General features: G+C 49.6%; 1 protein-coding gene across 1 annotated transcript in view; it reads left to right on the top strand.

The window, feature by feature from the left end:
* Positions 1–23,022, top strand: part of LDLRAP1 (low density lipoprotein receptor adaptor protein 1) — a 33,496-nt gene extending 10,474 nt beyond the window's left edge. Inside the window, exons 4-8 of the mRNA XM_056795522.1 lie at positions 13,880–13,952; positions 14,152–14,232; positions 16,248–16,378; positions 17,208–17,242; positions 21,077–23,022. Coding sequence (XP_056651500.1) covers positions 13,880–13,952; positions 14,152–14,232; positions 16,248–16,378; positions 17,208–17,242; positions 21,077–21,221 — 465 coding nt within the window. The 3' untranslated portion in view covers positions 21,222–23,022. The remainder of the gene's footprint in view (positions 1–13,879; positions 13,953–14,151; positions 14,233–16,247; positions 16,379–17,207; positions 17,243–21,076) is intronic.
* Positions 23,023–27,507: the final 4,485 nt, after the last annotated feature.

Below are 27,507 nucleotides of genomic sequence, written 5' to 3'. Positions count from 1 at the left end.
GGAGAACCTGAGTTCAAATCTTGCCTCAGACCTTTCTTACCTCTATGATTTTGGGCAAGTTACTGAACCCTGTTTGCTTAGCCTTTGCCCTTCTGTCTTAGAGACAGAAACTAAGGATTAAAAAAATGTGTATGCAAATATTAGCTCTTATTATCACTCGATTATTTTGGGAAACATTGCTGTGATCCAAACTTTCCTTTTGGAGCTCAAGTCCCTTGATGTTATGGCCTCTCGTTTTTATACTCTTCCAGTCCTGGGCACCTCATGGGTGCTGAAATAAATGTGCACTTCTGTCTGCGGGACCCGGCACTGAGTCGGTGCTTAATAAATGCGTGTGGGTGGGTTGGTTAGTTTCATTCTTCAGCAGATAAGAACGATATCTATGGTGAAAAGAGCTGTTTGTTTCAGGTTTCTTGCGCTTGCCAGCCTTTGGACCCTGGACCAAGATCTCCCTTGGCCTCAGTTTCCTCAACTGTAAAATGATAATAGCGTCTGCTTCCTCTTTACCAAACCTTTAAAGCGGAGGATCTCAATCTTTCACGTGCTGTGGATTTTTGTATATTTTTGACAATCTTGTGAGGCCTGTGGACCTCATCTAAATAATGAGGTTTTTTAAAAATTCATAATTGACTTCAATGAACTTAAATTTCTGTTAGAGATCAGTGAAGGTAAAGAGATCTTCTTTTTTTTTTTGCCATCCAAGCTTAAGGACCCAATGAAAACTCTGCTCAGACCCTGGGTTTAAGCTGTTGCTTTAAAGCCTTATAGAGATAGATACTGGCTGTTATTGTTGCCAAACTCAAATGAGATGATGTGTCAAGCCCTCGTCATCCTCGGCTGCTCCCCCTCCCTGAGCACTGCAGGTGAGGCCCCCGGGGGAAGGCCAAGACGGACCCCGGCCGTCCTCCCCCCTCCAGCGCCGTCTCTGGAGCTCTTGGCCTTGGGGACGGGGCCTTGGCAAGTCTCTGACGTTTCTGTCCCTGCGCTGAGTCACCGGTGGTTTATGGCTTCGCTTCTGAGATTCTGCTGGCTCAGGTTTAAAAATACCAGCTCATTAATCCCCTTTGTTATCCTCCTCCTCCCCTCCTGCCATGTGCAGCTGGCCAGGCTTAGGGCCTGGGGATGGGGAGGGGGTGGGAGTGGGGACTGGGGCCAAGGCTGAGAGAGGGAGGGAGCGGGGAGAGTGCAACTGGACAGGGGTGAGGAGAAGACAGACCCAGCCGTCCTGCAGTGGTCAGCAAGCACGGACAGGCTGCCTGTGTGATAGGCGCTGGCCTAGGGCGAGAAAACGAGACCAAAGCCAGTTCCTGCCCTCAGGGAGCTTCTAGATGGACCCCAGATGCTGGGGGAGAGGTCTGGTGGGCAGAGAGAGCCAGAACGAGTGGAAAGGGTGGATGAAAATGGGAAGTAGAGCCACAGCTGGGAAGTCATCTAGGTGATGGTCTGTCTGGGAATCTGGAGGCCTGGAGAGTTCCTTCCTTTTTTTTTTAATCAGCACAGTCTCCTCTGCAATATTCAGAAATTTGATTGAGTTTGTACATTGCTGAGATCCCCCATCCTTGGCTTCTTCTTTCCTTGATTCGGTCTTTTAATCATTGCATTGTGTTTGCATGGGGGGGGGGGGGTTCCATGATTGATCCGATCTGTGGCCCCTTCTCCTTGCCCTCTCCCAAGCTCCTATGGGAGGGGAACGATCATGGGGCCTCTCATCTATGAAACCCACTGCTCTGTGCCCTAAAGAGGATTGTTTTTCCCTTCTAAGAAAGATCTCAGTTATCTTAGTCTCTCTGGATGGGCAAAAAAGTAAGACAGAATATTAGAGCTGGGGGGACCCTTAGAACACAGGATGTCAGGACTGGGAGAGATTGTAGAACCCAGAATTTTGGAGCTGAGAGAGACCTTAGAACAGAGAATGTCAGAGCTGGGAGAGACCTTAGAACAGAGAATGTCAGAGCTGGGAGAGACCTTAGAACAGAGAATGTCAGAGCTGGGAGAGACCTTAGAACAGAGAATGTCAGAGCTGGGAGAGACCTTAGAACAGAGAGTGTCAGAGCTGGGAGAGACCTTAGAACAGAGAATGTCAGAGCTGGGAGAGACCTTAGAACAGAGAATGGCAGAGCTGGGAGAGACCTTAGAACAGAGAATGGCAGAGCTGGGAGAGACCTTAGAACAGAGAATGTCAGAGCTGGGAGAGACCTGAGAACAGAGAATGTCAGAGCTGGGAGAGACCTTAGAACAGAGAATGTCAGAGCTGGGAGAGACCTTAGAACAGAGAATGTCAGAGCTGGGAGAGACCTTAGAACAGAGAATGTCAGAGCTGGGAGAGACCTTAGAACAGAGAATGTCAGAGCTGGGAGAGACCTTAGAACAGAGACTGTCAGAGCTGGGAGAGACCTTAGAACAGAGAATGTCAGAGCTGGGAGAGACCTTAGAACAGAGAATGTCAGAGCTGGGAGAGACCTTAGAACAGAGAATGTCAGAGCTGGGAGAGACCTTAGAACCCAGACTATCAGAACCAGAAGAGACCTTAGAACCCAGAATGTCAGAGCTGGGAGAGACCTTAGAACAGAGAATGTCAGAGCTGGGAGAGACCTTAGAACAGAGAATGTCAGAGCTGGGAGAGACCTTAGAACAGAGAATGTCAGAGCTGGGAGAGAGTTTAGAACAGAGAATGTCAGAGCTGGGAGAGACCTTAGAACAGGGAATGTCAGAGCTGGGAGAGACCTTAGAACAGAGAATGTCAGAGCTGGGAGAGACCTTAGAACAGGGAATGTCAGAGCTGGGAGAGACCTTAGAACAGAGAATGTCAGAGCTGGGAGAGACCTTAGAACAGGGAATGTCAGAGCTGGGAGAGACCTTAGAACAGAGAATGTCAGAGCTGGGAGAGACCTTAGAACAGGGAATGTCAGAGCTGGGAGAGATCTTAGAACAGGGAATGTCAGAGCTGGGAGAGACCTTAGAACAGAGAATGTCAGAGCTGGGAGAGACCTTAGAACAGAGAATGTCAGAGCTGGGAGAGAGCTTAGAACAGAGAATGTCAGAGCTGGGAGAGAGCTTAGAACAGAGAATGTCAGAGCTGGGAGAGAGCTTAGAACAGAGAATGTCAGAGCTGGGAGAGAGCTTAGAACAGAGAATGTCAGAGCTGGGAGAGACCTTAGAACACAGAATGTCAGAGCTGGGAGAGACCTTAGAACACAGAATGTCAGAGCTGGGAGAGATCTTAGAACAGAGAATGTCAGAGCTGGGAGAGACCTTAGAACAGAGAATGTCAGAGCTGAGAGAGAGCTTAGAACAGAGAATGTCAGAGCTGGGAGAGAGCTTAGAACAGAGACTGCCAGAGCTGGGAGGGTCTTAGGGCATCTCAGCTGGGAAGAGCCTCTTGGAACAGGGAATGTCAGAGCTGGGAGGGATCTTAGAGACCTTGTGGTTTGCCCCTCCCTCATTTTTTAGAACAGGGACGTGGGGTGCCGCGTGACCTGCCTAGGGTAACACCAAGAATTAAGAGGCAGAGCTGAGAATACATCCCCTGGCCCCTAATTCTTTGCCCAGCATTCTTTTCAATCTACCATCCTGGTCATCATCTTCAAGAAATTCCCATTTGATTAATCTCCCACTGTATACTAGGCAGTCAGAAACCGGCCGTGCCCTCCGGCAGCTCCCCCTCTCCTGGGGCAGGTAGCAGCCGGGCTGTTGGTGGCATTGCTGTGCCCAGCTCATGCCACCTCTTAGGCCTGAGGAAGAGATCTTTCTGGAGCAGACAGATGTGTTTGCCTCCCTTCTCCTTTGGAGACAATGGGGGGGGGGAGGGCTCTGCTTGCTCAGAGCAGCCCCTTCGTGCTCCCTCAAGATAAGGTTCTCTGCAAATTAAAATGGAATGTGTTGCCTCCGGCAGCCCCAGGCAGGCCTCTTCCTAAGGAAAGGCAGGGAGGGGAGGGGGCCTGTTTCCTGGAACAGTCCTCCACTCCCTCTTCTCTGCTTTCAGCAAACATTTACCCAGTACCTTTGGGTGCCCTGAGTCACAGGGGATGAATGAGAAGCTACACTTGGCCCCAGGAGTAAATATGGCACGAATTTCACAAGTATGTTTGAGCCAGGCCCACATTCACGTAGCATGTTCCCTTTGCAGTGCGCTTTTACGTTTTGTATTGTGTCATTTAATCTTTGTAACAAGGCTGGGGGGTCTGTATTATAAATGTCCCTTTTGAACAGGTGAAGAAACTGAGGCAGAGAGACATTCAGTGATTTTGATCATGTTATTATTCAATCATTTCAGTGGTGCTTGGCTCTGCAACTCTTGGCTAATACTAGAGTGGTTTTACATTTCCTTCTCTGACTCATTTTACAGAGGAGGAAACTGAGGCAGACAGGGTGAAGTGACTTACCTGGGGTTATACAAACTAAGATACTGGAGTGGTTAGCCATTTCCTTCTCCAGCTCATTTAACAGAGGAGGAAACTGAGGCAGACAGGGTGAAGTGACTTACCTGGGGTTATACAAACTAAGATACTGGAGTGGTTAGCCATTTCCTTCTCCAGCTCATTTAACAGAGGAGGAAACTGAGGCAGACAGGGTGAAGTGACTTACCTGGGGTTATACAAACTAAGATACTGGAGCAATTTGCCATTTCCTTTTCCAGCTCATTTAACAGAGGAGGAAACTGAGGCCAATGAAGTGAGTTGCCTGAGTGTCTGAGGCTGAGTATAAACTCAGGAAGATGAATCTTCTTGCACTAGTGCTCTGTGCCTGGAGTTCAAATCTGGCCTCAGACACATCCTAGCTGGGTGACCCTGGACAGGGTCATTTATATTCTAAGATAGAATATAAAGGTTTACAAAAATAATAACAATAAAGTTGACCCTTTTGAGGCTCCAATTCTGGGATGCTCTCTAAGTGATCTCCCTTTCTGACAAAGCAAAATGAAGTTGAATCCTTTCCCTCCCTTCCCCCCAAGCACACATTTTTTTTTAAACCCTTACCTTCCATCTTGGAGTCAATACTGTGTATTGGCTCCAAGGCAGAAGAGTGGTAAGGGTTAGGCAATGGGGGTGAAGTGACTTGCCCAGGGTCACACAGCTAGGAAGTGTCTGAGGCCAGATTTGAACCTAGGACCTCCCGTCTCTAGGACTGGCTCTCCATCCACTGAGCTACCCAGCTGCCCCCCACCCTCCCACTCCCCACATTTTTAATGGTAATTGGAGACACAAATCTGAGCTCTTTTCTGTGTGACCTCTGGAGTCAGCGTCTCCCTCTCTGGGCCTCTGCTGGTTTCTTGATCAAATGAAGAGCTTGGACGAGGAGAACTCTGCAGCCCCTTCCTGCTCGGTGGCTTATCTGTTCTTTCCTTCTTGGTGATTGGAAGCGGAGGAGAGTGCTCCGCGTCAGTGTGTCCAGGGTGCTTTGGAGAGGCTTGGCCTTGCTTCTCTCTGGGCCTTGCTTCTCTGTAGAGGAAGCTCTGTTGGTTGAAAGCTCCCAGTTCTGGCAGAAGGACTCAGCCTGATTCCCCGTCCTCCCCTGTTCCCCCCTGGACAGCGTGGGAGCGGAGCCGGTTCAGACCTCCATCCTCCCCCGCCTTCCCTCCATTCCCCCAAACAACCTGATTTAACTGAGATGTGAATTGTCGCCTATTGCCTGTTTTAAAAAAAGAAAAGTGGGGTTTTTGGTTTTGTTTTTAACATTGAAAATCCCCCAACACGCTGAGTGATTTGTGCCAATTAAACTTCATGAAGTATAAAATCTCATTTGAATGTCTCTGGCATTTACATTTTTGATGGAAATGCGAACACTTTATGGCAAAACTTAAATATGGTAATTAAGTATGAAACTCTTCACAGCTGTTTACAATTTAAGCTGTCACGTTGGAATCAAGTTTAATAGACCCAGTTACCATTGAGAATTGGCCATGAACTAAAAATATGGACTAATTATATGTTCGAGTCAGACAGCCCTACATCTTGGCAAGATTGGGGTGCCCAGCGCTAGATTCCGTACCCCGGCCCCTCCCAGGAGATCGTGGGTGAGTGACGGCTTTCAGTCACTTTGGATGAGCTCTGGATTCCTTTACAGATCTTGCCACCTTCCTGCCCGAAAGCTCCTGTCTCCCCACTGCCATTTACATCCCTAAGTTCATGGCGAAATTGCAAAGGACATGAAGGCTTAGACATGTCAGCACCGAAAGGGTTCCCAGAAGCTAGAAGGTCAATGCTGGAAATGCTATTAGAACATAAGATAGCAGAGCTTAAATTGGCTTTAGAACATGGAATGTCAGAGCTGGGAGAGACCTTAGAACAGAGAATGTCAGAGCTGGGAGAGACCTTAGAACAGAAAATGTCAGAGCTGGGAGGGATCTTAGAACAGGGAATGTCAGAGCTGGGAGGGAGCTTAGAACAGGGAATGTCAGAGCTGGGAGGGAGCTTAGAACAGAGAATGTCAGAGCTGGGAGGGAGCTTAGAAGACAGAAAGTCAGTTAGGAAGGAGCTTAGAATAGGGAATGTCAGAGCTGGGAGAGATCTTAGAACAGAGAATGTCAGAGCTGGGAGAGACCTTAGAACAGGGAATGTCAGAGCTGGGAGAGACCTTAGAACAGGGAATGTTAGACCTGGGAGAGACCTTAGAACAGAGAATGTCAGAGCTGGGAGAGACCTTAGAACAGAGAATGTCAGAGCTGGAAGGAACCTTAGAACAGAGAATGTCAGAGCTGGGAGAGACCTTAGAACAGAGAATGTCAGAGCTGGGAGAGAGCTTAGAACAGAGAATGTCAGAGCTGGAAGGAACCTTAGAACAGAGAATGTCAGAGCTGGGAGAGACCTTAGAACAGAGAATGTCAGAGCTGGGAGAGACCTTAGAACAGAGAATGTCAGAGCTGGGAGAGACCTTAGAACAGAGAATGTCAGAGCTGGGAGGGACCTTAGAACAGAGAATGTCAGAGCTGGGAGAGACCTTAGAACAGGGAATGTCAGAGCTGGGAGAGACCTTAGAACAGGGAATGTCAGAGCTGGGAGAGACCTTAGAACAGAGAATGTCAGAGCTGGGAGAGAGCTTAGAACAGAGAATGTCAGAGCTGGAAGGAACCTTAGAACAGAGAATGTCAGAGCTGGGAGAGACCTTAGAACAGAGAATGTCAGAGCTGGGAGAGAGCTTAGAACAGAGAATGTCAGAGCTGGGAGAGACCTTAGAACAGAGAATGTAAGAGCTGGGAGAGACCTTAGAACAGGGAATAGCAGAGCTGGGAGAGATCTTAGAACAGAGAATGTCAGAGCTGGGAGAGACCTTAGAACAGGGAATGTCAGAGCTGGGAGAGACCTTAGAACAGGGAATGTCAGAGCTGGGAGAGACCTTAGAACAGAGAATGTCAGAGCTGGGAGAGACCTTAGAACAGAGAATGTCAGAGCTGGAAGGAACCTTAGAACAGAGAATGTCAGAGCTGGGAGAGACCTTAGAACAGAGAATGTCAGAGCTGGAAGGAACCTTAGAACAGAGAATGTCAGAGCTGGAAGGAACCTTAGAACAGGGAATGTCAGAGCTGGGAGAGAGCTTAGAACAGAGAATGTCAGTGCTGGGAGAGACCTTAGAACAGAGAATGTCAGAGCTGGGAGGGACCTTAGAACAGAGAATGTCAGAGCTGGGAGGGACCTTAGAACAGAGAATGTCAGATCTGGGAGAGACCTTAGAACAGGGAATGTCAGAGCTGGGAGAGACCTTAGAACAGAGAATGTCAGAGCTGGGAGAGACCTTAGAACAGGGAATGTCAGAGCTGGGAGAGACCTTAGAACAGAGAATGTCAGAGCTGGGAGGGACCTTAGAACAGAGAATGTCAGAGCTGGGAGAGACCTTAGAACAGAGAATGTCAGAGCTGGGAGGGACCTTAGAACAGAGAATGTCAGAGCTGGGAGGGACCTTAGAACAGAGAATGTCAGATCTGGGAGAGACCTTAGAACAGGGAATGTCAGAGCTGGGAGAGACCTTAGAACAGAGAATGTCAGAGCTGGGAGAGACCTTAGAACAGGGAATGTCAGAGCTGGGAGAGACCTTAGAACAGAGAATGTCAGAGCTGGGAGGGACCTTAGAACAGAGAATGTCAGAGCTGGGAGAGACCTTAGAACAGAGAATGTCAGAGCTGGAAGGAACCTTAGAACAGAGAATGTCAGAGCTGGGAGAGACCTTAGAACAGAGAATGTCAGAGCTGGGAGAGACCTTAGAACAGAGAATGTCAGAGCTGGAAGGAACCTTAGAACAGAGAATGTCAGAGCTGGGAGAGACCTTAGAACAGAGAATGTCAGAGCTGGGAGAGACCTTAGAACAGAGAATGTCAGAGCTGGGAGAGACCTTAGAACAGAGAATGTCAGAGCTGGGAGGGACCTTAGAACAGAGAATGTCAGAGCTGGGAGAGACCTTAGAACAGGGAATGTCAGAGCTGGGAGAGACCATAGAACAGGGAATGTCAGAGCTGGGAGAGACCTTAGAACAGAGAATGTCAGAGCTGGGAGAGAGCTTAGAACAGAGAATGTCAGAGCTGGAAGGAACCTTAGAACAGAGAATGTCAGAGCTGGGAGAGACCTTAGAACAGAGAATGTCAGAGCTGGGAGAGACCTTAGAACAGAGAATGTCAGAGCTGGAAGGAACCTTAGAACAAAGAATGTCAGAGCTGGGAGAGACCTTAGAACAGAGAATGTAAGAGCTGGGAGAGACCTTAGAACAGGGAATAGCAGAGCTGGGAGAGATCTTAGAACAGAGAATGTCAGAGCTGGGAGAGACCTTAGAACAGGGAATGTCAGAGCTGGGAGAGACCTTAGAACAGGGAATGTCAGAGCTGGGAGAGACCTTAGAACCCAGACTATCAGAACCAGAAGAGACCTTAGAACAGAGAATGTCAGAGCTGGAAGGAACCTTAGAACAGAGAATGTCAGAGCTGGGAGAGACCTTAGAACAGAGAATGTCAGAGCTGGGAGAGACCTTAGAACAGAGAATGTCAGAGCTGGAAGGAACCTTAGAACAGAGAATGTCAGAGCTGGGAGAGACCTTAGAACAGAGAATGTCAGAGCTGGGAGAGAGCTTAGAACAGAGAATGTCAGAGCTGGGAGGGAGCTTAGAACAGGGAATGTCAGAGCTGGGAGGGAGCTTAGAACAGAGAATGTCAGAGCTGGGAGGGAGCTTAGAAGACAGAAAGTCAGTTAGGAAGGAGCTTAGAATAGGGAATGTCAGAGCTGGGAGAGATCTTAGAACAGAGAATGTCAGAGCTGGGAGAGACCTTAGAACAGGGAATGTCAGAGCTGGGAGAGACCTTAGAACAGGGAATGTCAGAGCTGGGAGAGACCTTAGAACAGAGAATGTCAGAGCTGGGAGAGACCTTAGAACAGAGAATGTCAGAGCTGGAAGGAACCTTAGAACAGAGAATGTCAGAGCTGGGAGAGACCTTAGAACAGAGAATGTCAGAGCTGGGAGAGACCTTAGAACAGAGAATGTCAGAGCTGGGAGAGACCTTAGAACAGAGAATGTCAGAGCTGGGAGGGACCTTAGAACAGAGAATGTCAGAGCTGGGAGAGACCTTAGAACAGGGAATGTCAGAGCTGGGAGAGACCTTAGAACAGGGAATGTCAGAGCTGGGAGAGACCTTAGAACAGAGAATGTCAGAGCTGGGAGAGAGCTTAGAACAGAGAATGTCAGAGCTGGAAGGAACCTTAGAACAGAGAATGTCAGAGCTGGGAGAGACCTTAGAACAGAGAATGTCAGAGCTGGGAGAGAGCTTAGAACAGAGAATGTCAGAGCTGGGAGAGACCTTAGAACAGAGAATGTCAGAGCTGGGAGAGACCTTAGAACAGAGAATGTCAGAGCTGGGAGGGACCTTAGAACAGAGAATGTCAGAGCTGGGAGAGACCTTAGAACAGGGAATGTCAGAGCTGGGAGAGACCTTAGAACAGAGAATGTCAGAGCTGGGAGAGAGCTTAGAACAGAGAATGTCAGAGCTGGAAGGAACCTTAGAACAGAGAATGTCAGAGCTGGGAGAGACCTTAGAACAGAGAATGTAAGAGCTGGGAGAGACCTTAGAACAGGGAATAGCAGAGCTGGGAGAGATCTTAGAACAGAGAATGTCAGAGCTGGGAGAGACCTTAGAACAGGGAATGTCAGAGCTGGGAGAGACCTTAGAACAGGGAATGTCAGAGCTGGGAGAGACCTTAGAACCCAGACTATCAGAACCAGAAGAGACCTTAAAACAGAGAATGTCAGAGCTGGAAGGAACCTTAGAACAGAGAATGTCAGAGCTGGGAGAGACCTTAGAACAGAGAATGTCAGAGCTGGGAGAGACCTTAGAACAGAGAATGTCAGAGCTGGAAGGAACCTTAGAACAGAGAATGTCAGAGCTGGGAGAGACCTTAGAACAGAGAATGTCAGAGCTGGGAGAGAGCTTAGAACAGAGAATGTCAGAGCTGGGAGGGAGCTTAGAACAGGGAATGTCAGAGCTGGGAGGGAGCTTAGAACAGAGAATGTCAGAGCTGGGAGGGAGCTTAGAAGACAGAAAGTCAGTTAGGAAGGAGCTTAGAATAGGGAATGTCAGAGCTGGGAGAGATCTTAGAACAGAGAATGTCAGAGCTGGGAGAGACCTTAGAACAGGGAATGTCAGAGCTGGGAGAGACCTTAGAACAGGGAATGTCAGAGCTGGGAGAGACCTTAGAACAGAGAATGTCAGAGCTGGGAGAGACCTTAGAACAGAGAATGTCAGAGCTGGAAGGAACCTTAGAACAGAGAATGTCAGAGCTGGGAGAGACCTTAGAACAGAGAATGTCAGAGCTGGGAGAGACCTTAGAACAGAGAATGTCAGAGCTGGGAGAGACCTTAGAACAGAGAATGTCAGAGCTGGGAGGGACCTTAGAACAGAGAATGTCAGAGCTGGGAGAGACCTTAGAACAGGGAATGTCAGAGCTGGGAGAGACCTTAGAACAGGGAATGTCAGAGCTGGGAGAGACCTTAGAACAGAGAATGTCAGAGCTGGGAGAGAGCTTAGAACAGAGAATGTCAGAGCTGGAAGGAACCTTAGAACAGAGAATGTCAGAGCTGGGAGAGACCTTAGAACAGAGAATGTCAGAGCTGGGAGAGAGCTTAGAACAGAGAATGTCAGAGCTGGGAGAGACCTTAGAACAGAGAATGTCAGAGCTGGGAGAGACCTTAGAACAGAGAATGTCAGAGCTGGGAGGGACCTTAGAACAGAGAATGTCAGAGCTGGGAGAGACCTTAGAACAGGGAATGTCAGAGCTGGGAGAGACCTTAGAACAGAGAATGTCAGAGCTGGGAGAGAGCTTAGAACAGAGAATGTCAGAGCTGGAAGGAACCTTAGAACAGAGAATGTCAGAGCTGGGAGAGACCTTAGAACAGAGAATGTCAGAGCTGGGAGAGAGCTTAGAACAGAGAATGTCAGAGCTGGAAGGAACCTTAGAACAGAGAATGTCAGAGCTGGGAGAGACCTTAGAACAGAGAATGTAAGAGCTGGGAGAGACCTTAGAACAGGGAATAGCAGAGCTGGGAGAGATCTTAGAACAGAGAATATCAGAGCTGGGAGAGACCTTAGAACAGGGAATGTCAGAGCTGGGAGAGACCTTAGAACAGAGAATGTCAGAGCTGGAAGGAACCTTAGAACAGAGAATGTCAGAGCTGGGAGAGACCTTAGAACAGAGAATGTCAGAGCTGGGAGAGACCTTAGAACAGAGAATGTCAGAGCTGGAAGGAACCTTAGAACAGAGAATGTCAGAGCTGGGAGAGACCTTAGAACAGAGAATGTCAGAGCTGGGAGAGACCTTAGAACAGAGAATGTCAGAGCTGGAAGGAACCTTAGAACAGAGAATGTCAGAGCTGGGAGGGAGCTTAGAACAGGGAATGTCAGAGCTGGGAGAGACCTTAGAACAGGGAATGTCAGAGCTGGGAGAGACCCTAGAACAGAGAATGTCAGAGCTGGAAGGAACCTTAGAACAGAGAATGTCAGAGCTGGGAGAGAGCTTAGAACAGAGAATGTCAGAGCTGGGAGAGACCTTAGAACAGAGAATCTCAGAGCTGAGAGAGACCTTAGAACAGAGAATGTCAGAGTTGGGAGAGACCTTAGAACAGGGAATGTCAGAGCTGGGAGAGACCTTAGAACAGAGAATGTCAGTGCTGGGAGAGACCTTAGAACAGAGAATGTCAGAGCTGGGAGGGACCTTAGAACAGGGAATGTCAGAGCTGGGAGAGACCTTAGAACAGGGAATGTCAGAGCTGGGAGAGACCTTAGAACAGGGAATGTCAGAGCTGGGAGAGACCTTAGAACACAGAATGCCAGAGCTGGGAAGAATCTTAGAACACAGCTATTTCTGAGTCATCTACCTTGTGGTCCCCCTGACTCAAGGCTTGGCCCAATCCCAGCTCTCTCTCCCCCACTGACTCCTAAAGTCCCCTCTTGGCAAGCCTCAGAAGGAAAGACCTTGGTGGCGGCAATGAAGACCAGACCTGGGTCAGCCCCAGAAAGTCTGCAGTGCCCTGAGAAAGAGGATCCTTTCTCCTTGTGTGCCCTGTTGCCCAGGATCACACAACTAGGAGCCGTCCAAGGCTAGATCTGAACCCAGGACCTCACATCTCCTCATCTCAGAGGCTCCTTTCCCAGAGAAGTAGTTCAGATTGGGGAAGGGGAAAGCCAAGGCCTCCATCAGGCTTTGGTTTTATTTCTCTTGGTTTGCCCAGTTCGCTTGCCCCCCCTTTTTTTCTCCTAGTCTCTTAGCATCTCCCACCTCCTTTTGGGACAGTCAGGGGATCCCAGCTCCTTCCTCCATTGTGGGCTAAAAAAAAGACCTGGGTGTCTTAGTGGCCTGCAAGCTCACAGTGAGTCAGCAGCGGGCCATGACCCAGGCGTGACACATGCGCTGGACCACACCCAGGATCTAAACAAAGAGGTCTCACTTCCACTCTTCCTCTGTCATGGGCAGCCCACAGCTAGCGGTGACACATTTCAGAAAAGAGGCTGATAAATTGGAGCTCCCTGCAGAGTGCGATGAGAGGCCATGAGAGCTGGGGTGGATGGGACACCGTACCACAGGTTTAGTTAAACCTGGACGGGGCAGTCTTGGAATGAGAGAAGGAAGAAAAGGAGGGAAAGGGCGAAACGTGCATTTATGGAGCACCATTCGTGTACCAGACACTCTGCTAGACACTTTACAAATATTGTCTCATTTGGTCCTCATCACAACCCTGGGAGGCGGAGGTTACTATTACCTCTATTTTACAGATGAGGAAACTGAGGCTGATAGTGATTAAGTGATTCACCCAGGGTCTCCTAGGCCTGAGGCTAGATTTGAACTTGGGACTTCCTGACTCCAGACCTTGCACTATATGCCCATCACTACCCTGCTGCCTTTTTAATTTTATTATTTTAAACCTTTCCCTTCCATCTCAGAATCTATACTGTGTATTAGTTCCAAGGCAGAAGAGCGGTAAGGGCTAGGCAATGGGGTGGGGGGTGGGGGGGTCAAGTGACTTGCCTAGGATCATTCAGTGTTGGAGGCCGGATTTGAACCCAGGACTTCCCATCTCTGGGCCCTGGCTCTCCATCCACTGGGTCACCTAGTAGCCCCATCTATAACCATTTAAAAAATGTGTTTTCGGCAATGTACAGTTAAACAAAAATAAATGAACGCTGAAAATGTCAGCCTCTCCATCCATCCTTCTGAAGTCGTGCTAGAGCCTTCCTGAGAGGCGATCTGCCTCTGCGGTCCTGCGATGCTGGGGTCTGGGGGGGCCGCCTTCCTCCTTTCCTTTTGGCCAGGGCTCGGGGCTCCCGTCTGTTCACATCTGCAGGGATCGGGGCTTGGGGGGGGCAGAATAACCGTCTCCTTTGCCAGCCCCCCCATTCCACCTTTTCCTCTTGCAGGCACAGGCAGTTACCCTCACCGTGGCCCAGGCCTTCAAAGTCGCCTTTGAGTTCTGGCAGGTGTCCAAGGAAGGTGAGTGTTTGCCCGGGCACGGAGGGAGGGAGCCTGCAGGGGTATTGGTGGCAATGCAGTTGGCAGGCGTGCACCCCGCATTCCTCGCTTGCCCCGCTCCGTGAACTCCGCCCCAGCCCCCCCGGACGGCCCCTGGCCCCCCCAGGGCTCTTTTGGCTCATGCCTGCCCCCCGAGACCCCGACCTCTGCTCTGTTGTAGAGAAGGAGAAGCGAGAGAAGGCAAGCTTGGAAGAAGTCGCCTGTGGGGCTCGGCTGGACGCTTCCCCTTCCCTGAAAGGCCGTGAGTTGGGGGGAAGGTGCGAGGGGGGCGGGCTGAGGGGATTGTGGGGAGCCGTCGCAGACATCCAGCGGTTCTCTGAATGCCCACCTCTCGGCCCCTTCTCTTCCTGGCCCCCAGTGCACAGTCTGCAGATCCTGGGGTGGCTCCTGGGGTGGCTCCTGGGTGCACCCCGGCAGCGTTGGGGGGGCTGCTGTTCATGGTCTCCAGGACTGACTTTCTCTGCGACCTCGGACAAATCGCCGCCCTGCGGTGTCCTCATCTCTAAAATGGGCACAATCAGCTCGTGGGTATCAAGTGCCTCCTGTGTGCTGGGCACTGTGCGAAGCCTGGATGATAATGCCGGCTTTTAGCTCCTTGCTCAGAGGGTCATGTGAGGGTCAGATGAGATCAGGTGTGCTCCAGCGCGCCTTTATCTCTCCTTAATAAGATGCTGCTCCCATAAAGGCCAGGGCTGAAATGGCAGCTCTGCCCAGGGCAGGAAGGGAGCTCTCCCGGGATCTCTGAGGCCTGGCCCAGGCGAGAAGCAGTCTGAAGGGAACTTGTGAGCCCTCAGTGTGGGGAGGGCTAGGACATGCCCCTAGAACCCAGAATGTGAGAGCTGGGAGGGCCCTTGGGGCCCAGAACATTGGGGATGGGAGGCCTTGGAGCCCAGAACATTGGGGATGGGAGGCCTTGGAGCCCAGAACATTGGGGATGGGAGGCCTTGGAGCCTAGAATATTGGGGATGGGAGGCCTTGGAGCCCAGAACATTGGGGATGGGAGGGCCCTTGGAGCCCAGAACATTGGGGATGGGAGGCCTTGGAGCCCAGAACATTGGGGATGGGAGGCCTTGGAGCCCAGAACATTGGGGATGGGAGGCCTTGGAGCCTAGAATATTGGGGATGGGAGGCCTTGGAGCCCAGAATATTGGGGATGGGAGGGCCCTTGGAGCCCAGAACATTGGGGATGGGAGGCCTTGGAGCCCAGAACATTGGGGATGGGAGGCCTTGGAGCCCAGAACATTGGGGATGGGAGGCCTTGGAGCCCAGAACATTGGGGATGGGAGGCCTTGGAGCCTAGAATATTGGGGATGGGAGGCCTTGGAGCCCAGAACATTGGGGATGGGAGGCCTTGGAGCCCAGAACATTGGGGATGGGAGGCCTTGGAGCCTAGAATATTGGGGATGGGAGGCCTTGGAGCCCAGAATATTGGGGATGGGAGGGCCCTTGGAGCCCAGAACATTGGAGATGGGAGGCCTTGGAGCCCAGAACATTGGGGATGGGAGGGCCCTTGGAGCCCAGAACATTGGGGATGGGAGGCCTTGGAGCCCAGAACATTGGGGATGGGAGGCCTTGGAGCCCAGAATATTGGGGATGGGAGGGCCCTTGGAGCCCAGAACATTGGGAATGGGAGGGCCCTTGGAGCCCAGAATATTGGGGATGGGAGGGCCCTTGGAGCCCAGAATATTGGGGATGGGAGGGCCCTTGGGGCCCAGAACATTGGGGATGGGAGGGCCCTTAGAGCTCACAATATTGGGGATGGGAGGGCCCTTAGAGCTCACAATATTGGGGATGGGAGGGCCCTTGAACCCCAGAATGTCAAGCCTGGGAAGGTCCTTAGCCTCCAGATTGTCAGAGCTGGGAGGGACCTTAGAACAGAGAGCATCAGAGCAGAGAGGGCCCTAGAACAACAGATTGCCAGAAGACCCTGTAGTTAGTATGAGGGTTGGGAGATGTTGTGGTGAAGAGGGGCCCTGACCAAGGCCATTATCAGCTATGCGCCATCTCTGACCCTGACTAAGTCACCGAGCCCCTCTGGTCCCTAGCCTGCTTCTCTGTAGAATGTCAGCTGGTTGTAGATGATCTCTAAGATCCTTTCCAGGTCCAAAGTGATGTCTAATGTCTTTATCCTATTCTAAGCAGTCTGGTTGAGGATGATGGGCCATTTCCTTCCCTCTTAGGACACGTGGGGGGAAATTGTGGGAAAGGGGGGGTTCCATCTTTCTAAGTTCTCTTGCTTTGGGGTCTCCTCTGTAGCAGTCACCACTGGAAACCTGCTGGACCTGGAGGAAACGGCCAAAGCACCACTGTCCACCGTGAGTGCCAATGCCACCAACCTGGACGAGGTGGGGAAGCCTGAACCCCTCACCAATAACAACATGGTCTGGGTGAGTCCCCTGAGTGGGAGGATGAGGAGAGGGAGGAGAACGGGAGGTCCTGGGTTCAAATGTGACCTCAGATACTTCCTAGCTGGGTGGCCCTGGGCAAGTCACTTAACCCCCATTGCCTACTCCTTACTGCTCTTCTGCCTTGGAACCAATACAAAATATTGATTAAAAAAATTTTTTTAAACCCTCACCTTCCACCTTGGAATCAATACTATGTATTGGTTCCAAGAAGAAGAGTGGTGAGGGCTAGGCAATGGGGATCACATGACTTGCCCAGGGTCACACAGCTGGGAAGTATCTGAGGTGATTTGAACCCAGGACCTCCCATCTCTAGGTCTGGTTCTCAATCTACTGAGCTACCCAGCTGTCCCCCAAAATATTGATTCTAAGAGGGAAGTTAAGGATTAAAAAAATTTTTTAAAGAATTTTCTAATACCTGCTTTGTAGCTGAGGACCACCAAGATAATTATGTGTAACTCCATAATTACAGAATGACATTTTTGACACTAACTCAGATATTCCCTAAGAAGCAGACATGAATAGCTAAAAGGGCCTTCAAGGCCAGCCATTCTCACCCTCCCATTTTACAGATGGGAAAGTCCCTTCTGGATGGCAATCATGGGATCTTGCGGTTGATTATTTGAGATATTCGATCCCAAGTGCCCAGGCTATGGGTGGGATTGGGAGCCATTTCCCCTTTCTAGGGTCCCCTCAGCCCTTGGGCAGCAGCAGCCCACAGCCATGTGGTCATCCTTCCCAGCTCTTTGTGATTCTGGAGAGCGTACGTACTAGGATGGAGCTAACGTGGGCCTCTTGTGTTTTCTTTAAGGAGCTCGACGATGGCCTTGATGAAGCCTTCTCAAGGTAACAGGGTTGGCACCGCCATATTGGGAGGCGCTGGGCAGGAGACTGGAGTGACATAGGACAGGGGAGACCTTTTGGGGGGAGATTCATGGGAAAAGAGAGCCAGAAGCCAACAGAGACATTCGGCACCTGCCTCTTTTAATCAGGAAATGAGAGAGGAGAGAGACAGAGGCAGAGAGAGACAAGAGAAAAGGAGGGGAGAAGAGAGAAAGGGAAAAAAAGAGACCCAGAGAAGAGGAGGGGGAGAGAGCAAGAAAGGAGAGACTGAGAGAAGAGAAAGAAAGACGAGAGAAGGGAGGAAAACTGGCTGCTGCAGAGAAAGGGGAAATGCTGGAAAAAACAAAGGAGGGAAGAGAAGGAACCGTGATCTCTGGCTGACCTCCCCAAACCAGCTACCTTGTAACTGGAGGGAATGGCCCTTCCTGTCTCCCCGTTTTCCTCTCCTCTCCTTGGGGAGAGCACAGTTCGGGGTCTGGAGCCCTTAAACAGGGCTCCTATGTTAGTTATCCTCCCTATGAAGGCCTTCTCTGCCCTGCCCTGGCTTTTATATTGGAAGGGCAGCTTGGGCCCATGGACTGGAACCAGGGGTAGAGGCAGGAGGTAGCCAGCTCCTTCCCTCTGCCCCATTGCCTTCATGAGCAGGAAGGAAAGAACAAAAACTCATCATTGTACCCACATTGGTTTGTTTTGCAAATCCCTTTTTTAATGTTGGCTTTTTTTGTTGCTTCTCTGCTTTTTGTATCCCCTTTTCCAAATGGATCCCTTCTCTCTGCTTCCCTCTCCTTTGGTTAAAAAAAGAAGGAAAATGGCAATTCTGCTGAACTAAACAGTAGAGCAGCCGAGTCTGACAGCATTTGTAGGTTCCCCCCCCCCATTGCCCCTGAACTCTGCCAGAAGGGGAGGGGGCTGCATTTCCTCCCCTCAGTGGCTTCTCAGCTTTGTGGTTGTGCTTTTGACATTTACATTCCTGCGGTCATTCTGTATGTTCTTTTTTTTTAAAAATAGAAGTTGTTGATATCTTATGTTTATATTTTAACATCACCCAGATTTCCCCGTGCAGCCATTCCCTAGACTGGAGAATTTAAAAAAGAAAAAGAAAAAAATCATCAAAATTAGTCAAGTTGTGGAAAAAAGTCTGGAGTTCTCTGCAGTGCTCCAACCACTTTCTGCAAAGAGCCTGTATGGGGAGGTTTCTTCTCCATTTTTTTTTTGGTTGTTGTTGCTGGAGCCCACTTGGTTCTTTTTAATATTTCACAATATTCAGTTTTGTGGCTTTGAGTCGGCTTCCCTCCCTGCCATCGTTGTCACTAGGACAGGTCGTCTGCCCGGCTCCATCTCCTTTACTTTGTCTCCCCTGTTTCTCATTCACCCTAGTGCCCAATTGTTTTTTTTTTTTTGCAGAGGAGTAATGCTGTTTTCTCTCTTTCACCAGCCTTTCCCCCCTTTTTTGGGTTTCCTTTTCTTCCCCCCACATTTTTTTTGCAGTTCTTCACTACCAACCACTTTCCTTGCCTGTGAGATAGGCCAGACAGAGACATCCCATTTGACAGATGAGGATCCCGAGGTTCAGAGAGGTTCGATGGATTGCCCAGAGAGTTGAGGCCTCCCAGCTCAACCCAGGGCTTGTGACTCCAAGACTGAGTCATCCCAGGCAGAATATATGGGGCAGAGAGAGGCTTGGTCAAGAGACCACTGACCTTTTTCTTTCCTTTGGCCTTTTCCTAGTCATCCAGACCTTGTTCCCTACTCAGTGGATCCTCTTTCCTCAGTTTCCCCTTTAGTTCCTCCTCTTCCTTGAGGCCTTTGCTAAACCATTTTCTGAATTCTTCCTGAATCGTATAGCTTTCACCCCAGGCCCTGTTCTGGCCCAGCCAGGCCAGGTGAAAGAGTCCTGGCCTGGGAGGCAGAAGGTGGGATTTTGCAACCCAACTCAGCAACCAACTAGCCATTTTGACTTTGGACAGAGCCTTAGATTCAGTTTCCTCATCTATTAAGTTGGACAATTAAAAAAATTTTTCTTTTTTCAATGAACAAACTAGGTAGTACAGTGGATAGTGTCAGGCCTGGAGTTGGGAAGACCTGGCTTCTGTTAGGATAATTGGATTTATTAGAGAATAAGGTTGCTTATAAGAAACTCTCCAGCTCAGGAGGAGGTGCTTGAAGAGGTTATCTTAAGACCAAACTGGAATTTTCACTGGGAATTCCCAATGATCCTTTGCTGGGAATGCTGGAAGTTAGCTGCCCCTGGAATTCTCTAGAAGAACCTCCATGAAAATTCCAGTTTGGTCTTAAGGTAGCCTCTTCAGCACCTCCTCCTGAGCTGGAGAGTTTCTTATAAGCAACCTTATTCTCTAATAAATCCAATTATCCTAATAGTTCCAATGTGACCTCAGACGCTTCCTAGCTGTGTGACCCTGGGCAAGTCACTAACCCCACTTGCCTAGCCCTAGCCCTTACCGCTCTTCTGCCTTGGGACTGATATTTATTAATGATCTACAATAGAGGGTAAGGGTTTTTTTTGTTTTTTTTTTTAAGGGATGTATAGCTACGAAGTGTCTAAGAAGTCACATTTGAACCCAGGTCCTCCTGACTTCAGGCCTGGCATTCTATACACCATATGACCTAACCACTGAGCCACTTAGCTGCCCCCCTGGACAAGTCACTTAACCTTGCTTGCCTAGTCCTTGCCCCTCTTCTGTCTCTTTTATTTAATTAATTATGTTGTATTTATAAAAATATTATAAATTGTAAATTAAATATATAAAAATATGTTATACATATAATATAATATATAATATAATATTAAATATATTCTACATTGTATATAAAATATAATATTAAAATTTATATATAATAGAATATATAAATATAGGTATAATATATTAAATGCATTATAAATATATAAAATATACTATATTTAACATAAATATATAATATATGACTATAGGTATAATATATTATATTAAATATATAATAAATATAAAGATGAATATAATATAGAAATATATAATACACAAATATACAATATATAAAATATAATATATTTAATCTATGAATATATAATATATAAACATAGGTATAATATATTATATAAAATATAAGTATTATAAATATAAATACAATATGGAAATATATAATACACAAACATATATGTAATATATTTAATATAATATATTTAATCCATAATATAATATATACATAACTTATAAATAAAAACCAAACATTTTATTTATATAAATGCATTTCTAATGTATTTAATTAATACAAAAGCTGAAAGGAAGGGTTTAAAAAACAAATTAATGAGCATTTATTTTCTCCCTTTCCACTCCCCCTATTAAAAAAAAAAGAAATTCCTTTGGGATCCATATATAGAATCAAGCCAAACAGATTTCCACAGGCTAGAGTTTCTGTCCTGAGGCCCCTTGGCAGTTTGGGGGAGCCTCTGATCCCTCTCTCAGAAGAATGTTTTTAAATGTATAAGATAGGAAAGAAATAAATGCATAAGACAGAATATGTAGGCTTGATTACAAAGGAAACCTGAAATACAGGGATCCAAATAGGAGGTTCTCGGCTCTAAGGTCCATTTCAGTTCTTTTTATTTTATTTATTTTCCAATTTCAGCTCTAAAAATCACAGAGCCTCGGATCCGGTAAAAGCCAGCGAGCATTTCCTTTGTCCTCAGGCTAGGCTGGGCAGCCACGGTCGGACAGTCTCTGTCCCGCGTCCCTCCTTGCTTCTGCTAAGCCCCACAGTGGTCTTTGCGGCCCGTCTCCCCGCCCGTGGCTCCTGTCCCTGTCGGGAGGGTTTTCACGTCGCTCTCTCTGCCTCTTCCAGGCTGGCCCAATCGCGGACGAATCCCCAGGTCCTGGACATTGGGCTGACGGCCCAGGACATCCAGTATGACCAGTGCCTCTCGCCCGTGGACTGGGACAAACCCGACGCGGGCGCCTCCGAGCAGGATGACCTCTTTGGCTTCTGAGTGTCCGTCCTCGGGCCGACCACTACGCAAAGGGACCAAAGTCCTCTTCCTGGGGACGGGAAGGAGCGGCCTCCTCCTCAGGCGGCCCCATCAACCACTAGACCAAAGCCAAAGGCAGTGATGCAGCTCTTATTTTCTATTCTGCCCTCTCCCCCTGTAAAAACTCTAGGAAGCCTCGAGCCTATTTATTCAGTGGACTCCCACTCGGACACGAGCACTGCTGGCCTCTCCTCCTCGGTGACGTGGACAGTGTTAGAGCCAGCCGCTTGGGGAAGCCAGCTTCTCTCGCGCCTCTTCTCCCTCCGCCACTCATTCCTTCCCCAAAGAGCCGCCGCGGGGGTCTCCCCCCATTCTCCTCTGGAGAAGAGGGGGCCGGAGGCCAGATGTGGCCCCTCAGGCCGTCCTGGAGGATGGAGCTCATCCAAAGACTCACCAGCTTTGCACTTTAAGACATGAACCCAAAGCCAGGTCTGAAGATGGCGGAAGGAGGGGGCTGAGTCTAGCTAGTGTTAGTTTCCATCCTCAGGACCCCTGGTAGCGGCTAGCCCAGAACCCAGAGCAGCAGAGAGCACGGTGCCAGGCTGCGGCCCTGCCACGCGCTCGTCCTGGCCCAGACCCATGCCCTTCTGCCTCCCTGGGCCTCAGTTTCCCCATTCAGCGGAGGAGCAGCAGCTTGGATTTCCGACACCAGCATCCTGTGATTCTGCCTTATTCACGGACTCTGTCCTGTGAGGCTTCTGCCACCGAGGCCCAGAAAAGCAGCCTTTCCTGGGAGTCGTGCACTACCATTGCCCCGCTCTCCGGCTGGATTTCTGGGGGCTTTCCTCTCCGTTCTTTGTGGCAGGGAAGTCTGGTGTGCAATTGGCTCCTGCGGCCTTGGCCAGGTCCTGCCTCTTCTCTCTTTGCCCCTCCAACAAAAGGGCTCACCTGATTGTGGTTTTTAGCCAAAATATACTTAGTACCCAGCCACTGTGCCTTTGCAGCCTGGGCAGCCAGGGGAGGCCTCTGGGCTCTACGCTTTCCTTTCAGAACTTAGCATTCATCGAGTTTAAGCCCTGCTAATTAAGCCCAAAGTCCAGGATCTTGTTCTGAGCCTGGTTGGCTGAAACAGAACGCTTATGAACGTTGTCATTTGGCTTTAAAATATTTACTTGCTGTGTGGCTTTGAGCAAGTTTCTTTCCTTGGTCTTTCTTCATCTGTTTAATGTGGGCGTGGGTTAAGGGGTCCCTGTCGAAGACTCCTTCCAGCTGCCGTTTTCTGTTCCTCGCCATTGCTCTGACACTCTGCATTCTTCTCTTGTGTCCCTCGCTAAGATGTCCTCCAGCTCCCTAAAATGCATCCACTGAGCACAGGGGCGGAGCGTCTCGGCACCCTGCGGGTCCCCTGGCAGAGCCCGTCTTCTCAGTCTCACCGAGTCTTGAATCCGCCACTTGTCAAAGGCAGCAGCACCCCAGGGCTGGGTTTGGGGTCTCTACGGGCCTCCCCGTTCCCCTAGCAAGGCCGTCTGGGCCCGGGAAGCCTTCACATGGCATGGCCCAGCCTGGAGGGAAGGGCCCTTGTGGGGAGATTCTTTCTGGAGCCAAGAATTCTTTCTGAGAAAGATCAGCTCATGTGTTTGCATTGTGTTGGGGCGGCTGCTTTTCTCGGGCCCCCTGCTGACTGGCTGGTATGTGTCTGGGGGGGTTTGAGGGGGGGTTGTTTTTTTATGTTGTAAAAAATGTTCTATTGAGAAAAAAACAAACGAGAAGTTCTCCCTCTTGGGAGAAAGGAATAAAAGTTGATCTGGTACCTTGAAGAAAACTTCAGACTCCCCCATGAATCGACAAGCTGAGGATCTGAAGACAAAAGGGGGGGGAGGTGATAGAGGAAACCAGTTATGTTGAAATATAATTAGCAAAATAGTTCCTGAGTCTGATGAGTGAACGGGAGAAGCCCCCAGAACCAGGGGGGGGGCGCTCTCAGGTAAGGATGGTGGAGATGGGCTCCAGGATGGTGAGAATCTCCTTGGAGAAGGAATGTGTCCGGGACAGCAATGGCCCCCTCTTGGGGCGAGGGAAGGTGTGGGCAGAAACGGGATCCCTGCTCAGAGTATTTGAAGAGCTGCCATGGGGAAGAGGGCAAGAATTGAGACCATGGGTCCCCCTAAATCGGGGAGGAAGGAGCTCACCGGGAACCCTTTTGGCCGCCCCTGCCTCCCATGTGCACCAGAAGCTTGGGTTTCTTGGGGGATGAGGCCTCCAGGGTCAGGACCTTCTGACAGGTGTTTTCCTTGTCGAAGCAAAGGCATTTATTGGAACACTATTGTAAAAAATGGAGGCGATAAACGGTTCCCTGGTCCCCTGCACTCACAAATAAATGGAGAATCTAGGGAGGCCGGGGAGAGGAGCACAAAGGAGGCCAAGGCTTTGGACACTGTGTAGGGCTACTCCTCGGGACCTTGGTCTGCTAGATCCTGTTTTGTTTTAGTCATGGTCCAGTGGTAACCACCGCCATCTTGGAGCTTGGCCTCCTTGCCTGGGGCACGATGCTCCACTCTTGGAGCCTACAAACAAACAAAAACAAAAGGAGCTCCCCATCTCCCAAGCAGAAGAGGCCAGGCTTCAGGTGGCCACCCCTCTTGCTGACCCTCTACCAGGAGCAACTCCACTGGCTCTACCATATGTTTATGCTGCAAGGTAGCCACATTGCTGTCAATGGAGGGAGGAGAGAAATCTCTCACCTCGTTCTTGAGTCCAAGAAGTAAAAGTCGAAAAGGGATGAGCAGTTACTCTTAGCTGATAGCCAACTAGCTTTGGGACTCCTTCAGCCAAAGGCCAAAGGCCTTTGAGTTCCCTTAAGTGAGGGAGAAGCTTCTTTGCACTTGGTGGTTGGGCTGTAGAAAAGCTTCTTTGACCCTTTTACCTTCTCCTTGGCAACTGGCAATGTCCAGAAGTAAAATGCAAGGTAATGAGTTCCCCATGACTGAAGGTATTCAGGTAAAGGCCCAGTTGTTGGGGGTGTTGGGCTGTTAGGCAGGATGTGGCGTTGGATCGCCTCCTGGATGGTAATCCCCCTTGGACTGGAGAAATTTTACTTTCATTAAGGCCTGGAGATCTCTTGGAGGTTAGGAAAGGCAAGTAAGCTATTGGGAGGAAGGTCATGGATGGGGCTGAACATCCTGGTGTGGTTCTCTTTGTTAATTGTCTGTGCTGTGCAGAGCACTGACCAATGGCACGATCTCGGATGAGAGGACCCGGTGCCAGTCTGGCCTCAGACGCTTCCAAGCTGGGTGACTGAGCAAGTCACCATCCCAGAAACCGGGCTCTTACTGTTCTGCCTTGCAACTGATACTTGTATTGACTGGAAGAAGGCAAGCCGCCATGCTTCCCTTCAAGGGGCTTACAGCCCAATGGCACATGGGGGAGATAAGCGTGTGCATGAGCAAGGAGGAAGGGGAGGAAGGCCGAGGGGAGGCCCTGGCCAAGCCCTTTTCCCTGGGGATGGACAAGGAAGGATGAAATAGGATGAGGTAGGACAAGTATCAAGGGAGCTCAATGGTAGGAGGTTTGGAATGTCGGAGCCAGGAGAGAAGGGGGGGAAGGAAATAAACATTTTTTAAATGTGTATTATGTTCCAGGCGCTGTGCTAAGTGCTTTATAAATGTCACAGCAACCTGAAGAGGTAGGTGCTACTATTATCCCCATTTTACAGATGAGGAAACTGAGGCAGACAGGTTAAGTGACTTGCCCAGGGTCACCCAGCTACTAAATGTCTGAAGTCAAATTTGAACTTGGGTTTCCCGACTCTGGTTCCATGCCTTATGGCGTCATCTAGCCGACACGACCCCGTAGGCAATAGTGAGCCCCTCCGTTTTTTAGACTGAAGACCACCAGCTAACTGGAGCCAAGCTATGGCGGATTCTCCAGATGGTTTCCCAGGGAGGCTACGCCTTTTGAGCTCTCTCCAGGTCCTGGCGGGGCTCGGGTAGGAACTCTGGCTCACCGAGGTTAGGGGATCTCCAGCGACCCGTAAGAGGAAGCGGACCCAGGTTGGAATCTGGTTCGATGCTTGCTGGGGGTTTGGAGGCGAGTCATTTCTCCGAGGCTCCTTTCTAACTTCGCCGGGCTCCAGACCAGATAGCAGCACGAGCGAGCCGCGTGGAGAGCCTTTGGCCAGAAGCGTGCCCTCGCCATCTTGTTCTAGGGGGCCGGAGTGGAAAATGCCCCCGATGAGTCGCTTCCGGTTACGTCTTCCCTCTGACTCCCCAGGATGACCCTTCGCAGAAGGACTTAACGGATGACGCAAGACCCTTTCTGGCTCCCCCAAAGTCAGAATTAGCTTCCGGGCTGTGCCCTAGGAAGGCTCCCTCACCCGTTTATCTTCCAGGCCCTTTCAAGCGCTGAAGATAGAAAAGAGCTGGTGCTTGCAAATAGCTCCCAGAGCGCGAGACCCCGAGACGCCGGGGCTGGAGGCTGGCCCTCGGACGGACGCGCTCGGAATTCTGAGCGGATGGGAGATGGCTGGGAAATTGGCTCCTTTCTCTCTCTTCCCTAATCTGAAAAGACACCCAACAAGTTCAACTTTCTAGCTAAAATTGGGCCAGTCTTTCTGGGCTCCAGATAGCTCAAATGATGAATGCTAAGTGTATTTGCCATCTGGCTGCTCATGCATAACTGATAACGGTAGGAAAGAACAAAGCCATCCTTTCGCTTTGATATGACCTTTTCCATTTGATGAGGAAGATGTTGGGGGGCGGGGGGAGGCCCTGTTTCCTTAAGGAAGCAATCTTCCCCAATTAAGCTGTTCAAGGGATTTGTAATTTCTGATAAGTGACGGTGCTCCCTGTGCCTGGGTGGGCCTGCCAGGGCCAGTTAGAAGGGCCAACCCTGCCTGCCCCCGAATAGCTCCTGCCCAGCTATCCAGACACACATCAGAATGGTTATTTCCTTAAAGGACCAGGAGGAGCCTTCCCAGAACCCAGAGAAAGGGTGCGAGCTCAATCTCTCAGCCTTAATGATGCACTTGGTCATATTAAGCACCTACTATGTGCCAGGCACGGTGCCAAGTGCTAGGAATAAAAAGAGGCCCAAGAGGGCAAGGAGAGGAGGAGAAATATATGATAACAGGAGAGTGCAAGATGTCAGACTTGGCTATGCTCTAGTGCGCTCTACTGGATGGCCAGATGGGATGAAGCATGGTCTGGTGGGAGTTGATAGACTTGAGTTTGCCTCCTCTTTGGAGGTCTTCAAGTAGAGGCTGGATGGCCTCTTGTACAATGGTAAAGTTTTCTCTGAAGCAGTCTCTGTACCCATGAAACCACTGCTGTGGTCCCATCCCCATCGATTCATGCCACTCTTCCCTTACCATCATGATTTGATATTGGCCATGTAGGGAGTCAAACAAAGACCCGACAAGGCATCATGGGAAGATTTGGCATCAAAGGACCCAGATTCAAATTCCTGGTGTGTTATTAGCTACATGACATTGAGCAAACCATTGAGCCTCTCACCTCCGTTTCCACCTCCTTAAAAGGCGAGGGTTGGAGAAAATGGTCTCAGAGGTCCTTAATTGATATATATTAGTACTGACAGTCCTCTTTATACTCCCACCTTAAAACAGAGGCCGGAGGTTATCCATCTAAGTGATGGCTGACCCTTTCAAAGTCAGAGTCCCCTTGAGAGGCCACGCAGGAGAGGTCTAATGGCATTTTCACTACTGAAAGCAGTTGTGAACTTCTCTTTGGGAATAGACTTTAGAGCCAATTAACAAGCCCCAAATCAATGCCATTGCCCTATTGATCATATAATTTGGAGCAAGGTGCCTTCCAGGCTTAATATTCTTTGTTCCAGTGTTCTGTGACTTAACTCTAGGTTTGAAAACCCTCCCCAGCTCTGCCCATCTCTATTCTGGGGGGGCTTCCCAGGCTCTGTCCTTTTCTAGCATAAGCATCCTCCCACCTCTGGAATTCTGGGTTCTAAGATCCATTCCAGCTCTGATGTTCTCTATTCTAAATTCTCTCTCTGCTCTGACATTCTATGTCCTAAGAGCCTTTTCAGCTCTGCCCTTCTCTATTCTATGATCTTCCCCTAAGCTCTATTCTCTCTAGCCCAAGGGTCCTCCCAGCTCTGACATTCTCTGTTCTAAGCTCCCTCCCAGCTCTGACATTCTCTGTTCTAAGCTCTCTCCCAGCTCTGACATTCTCTGTTCTAAGGTCTCTCCCAGCTCTGACAGGCTCTGTTCTAAGGTCTCTCCCAGCTCTGACATTCTCTGTTCTAAGCTCCCTCCCAGCTCTGACATTCTCTGTTC

The sequence above is a fragment of the Monodelphis domestica genome, chromosome 4, assembly GCF_027887165.1.
Source record: "Monodelphis domestica isolate mMonDom1 chromosome 4, mMonDom1.pri, whole genome shotgun sequence".
NCBI lineage: Eukaryota > Metazoa > Chordata > Mammalia > Didelphimorphia > Didelphidae > Monodelphis > Monodelphis domestica.
Note: the sequence above shows the minus strand (reverse complement) of the source record. Positions and strands in the feature narration are given on the sequence as shown.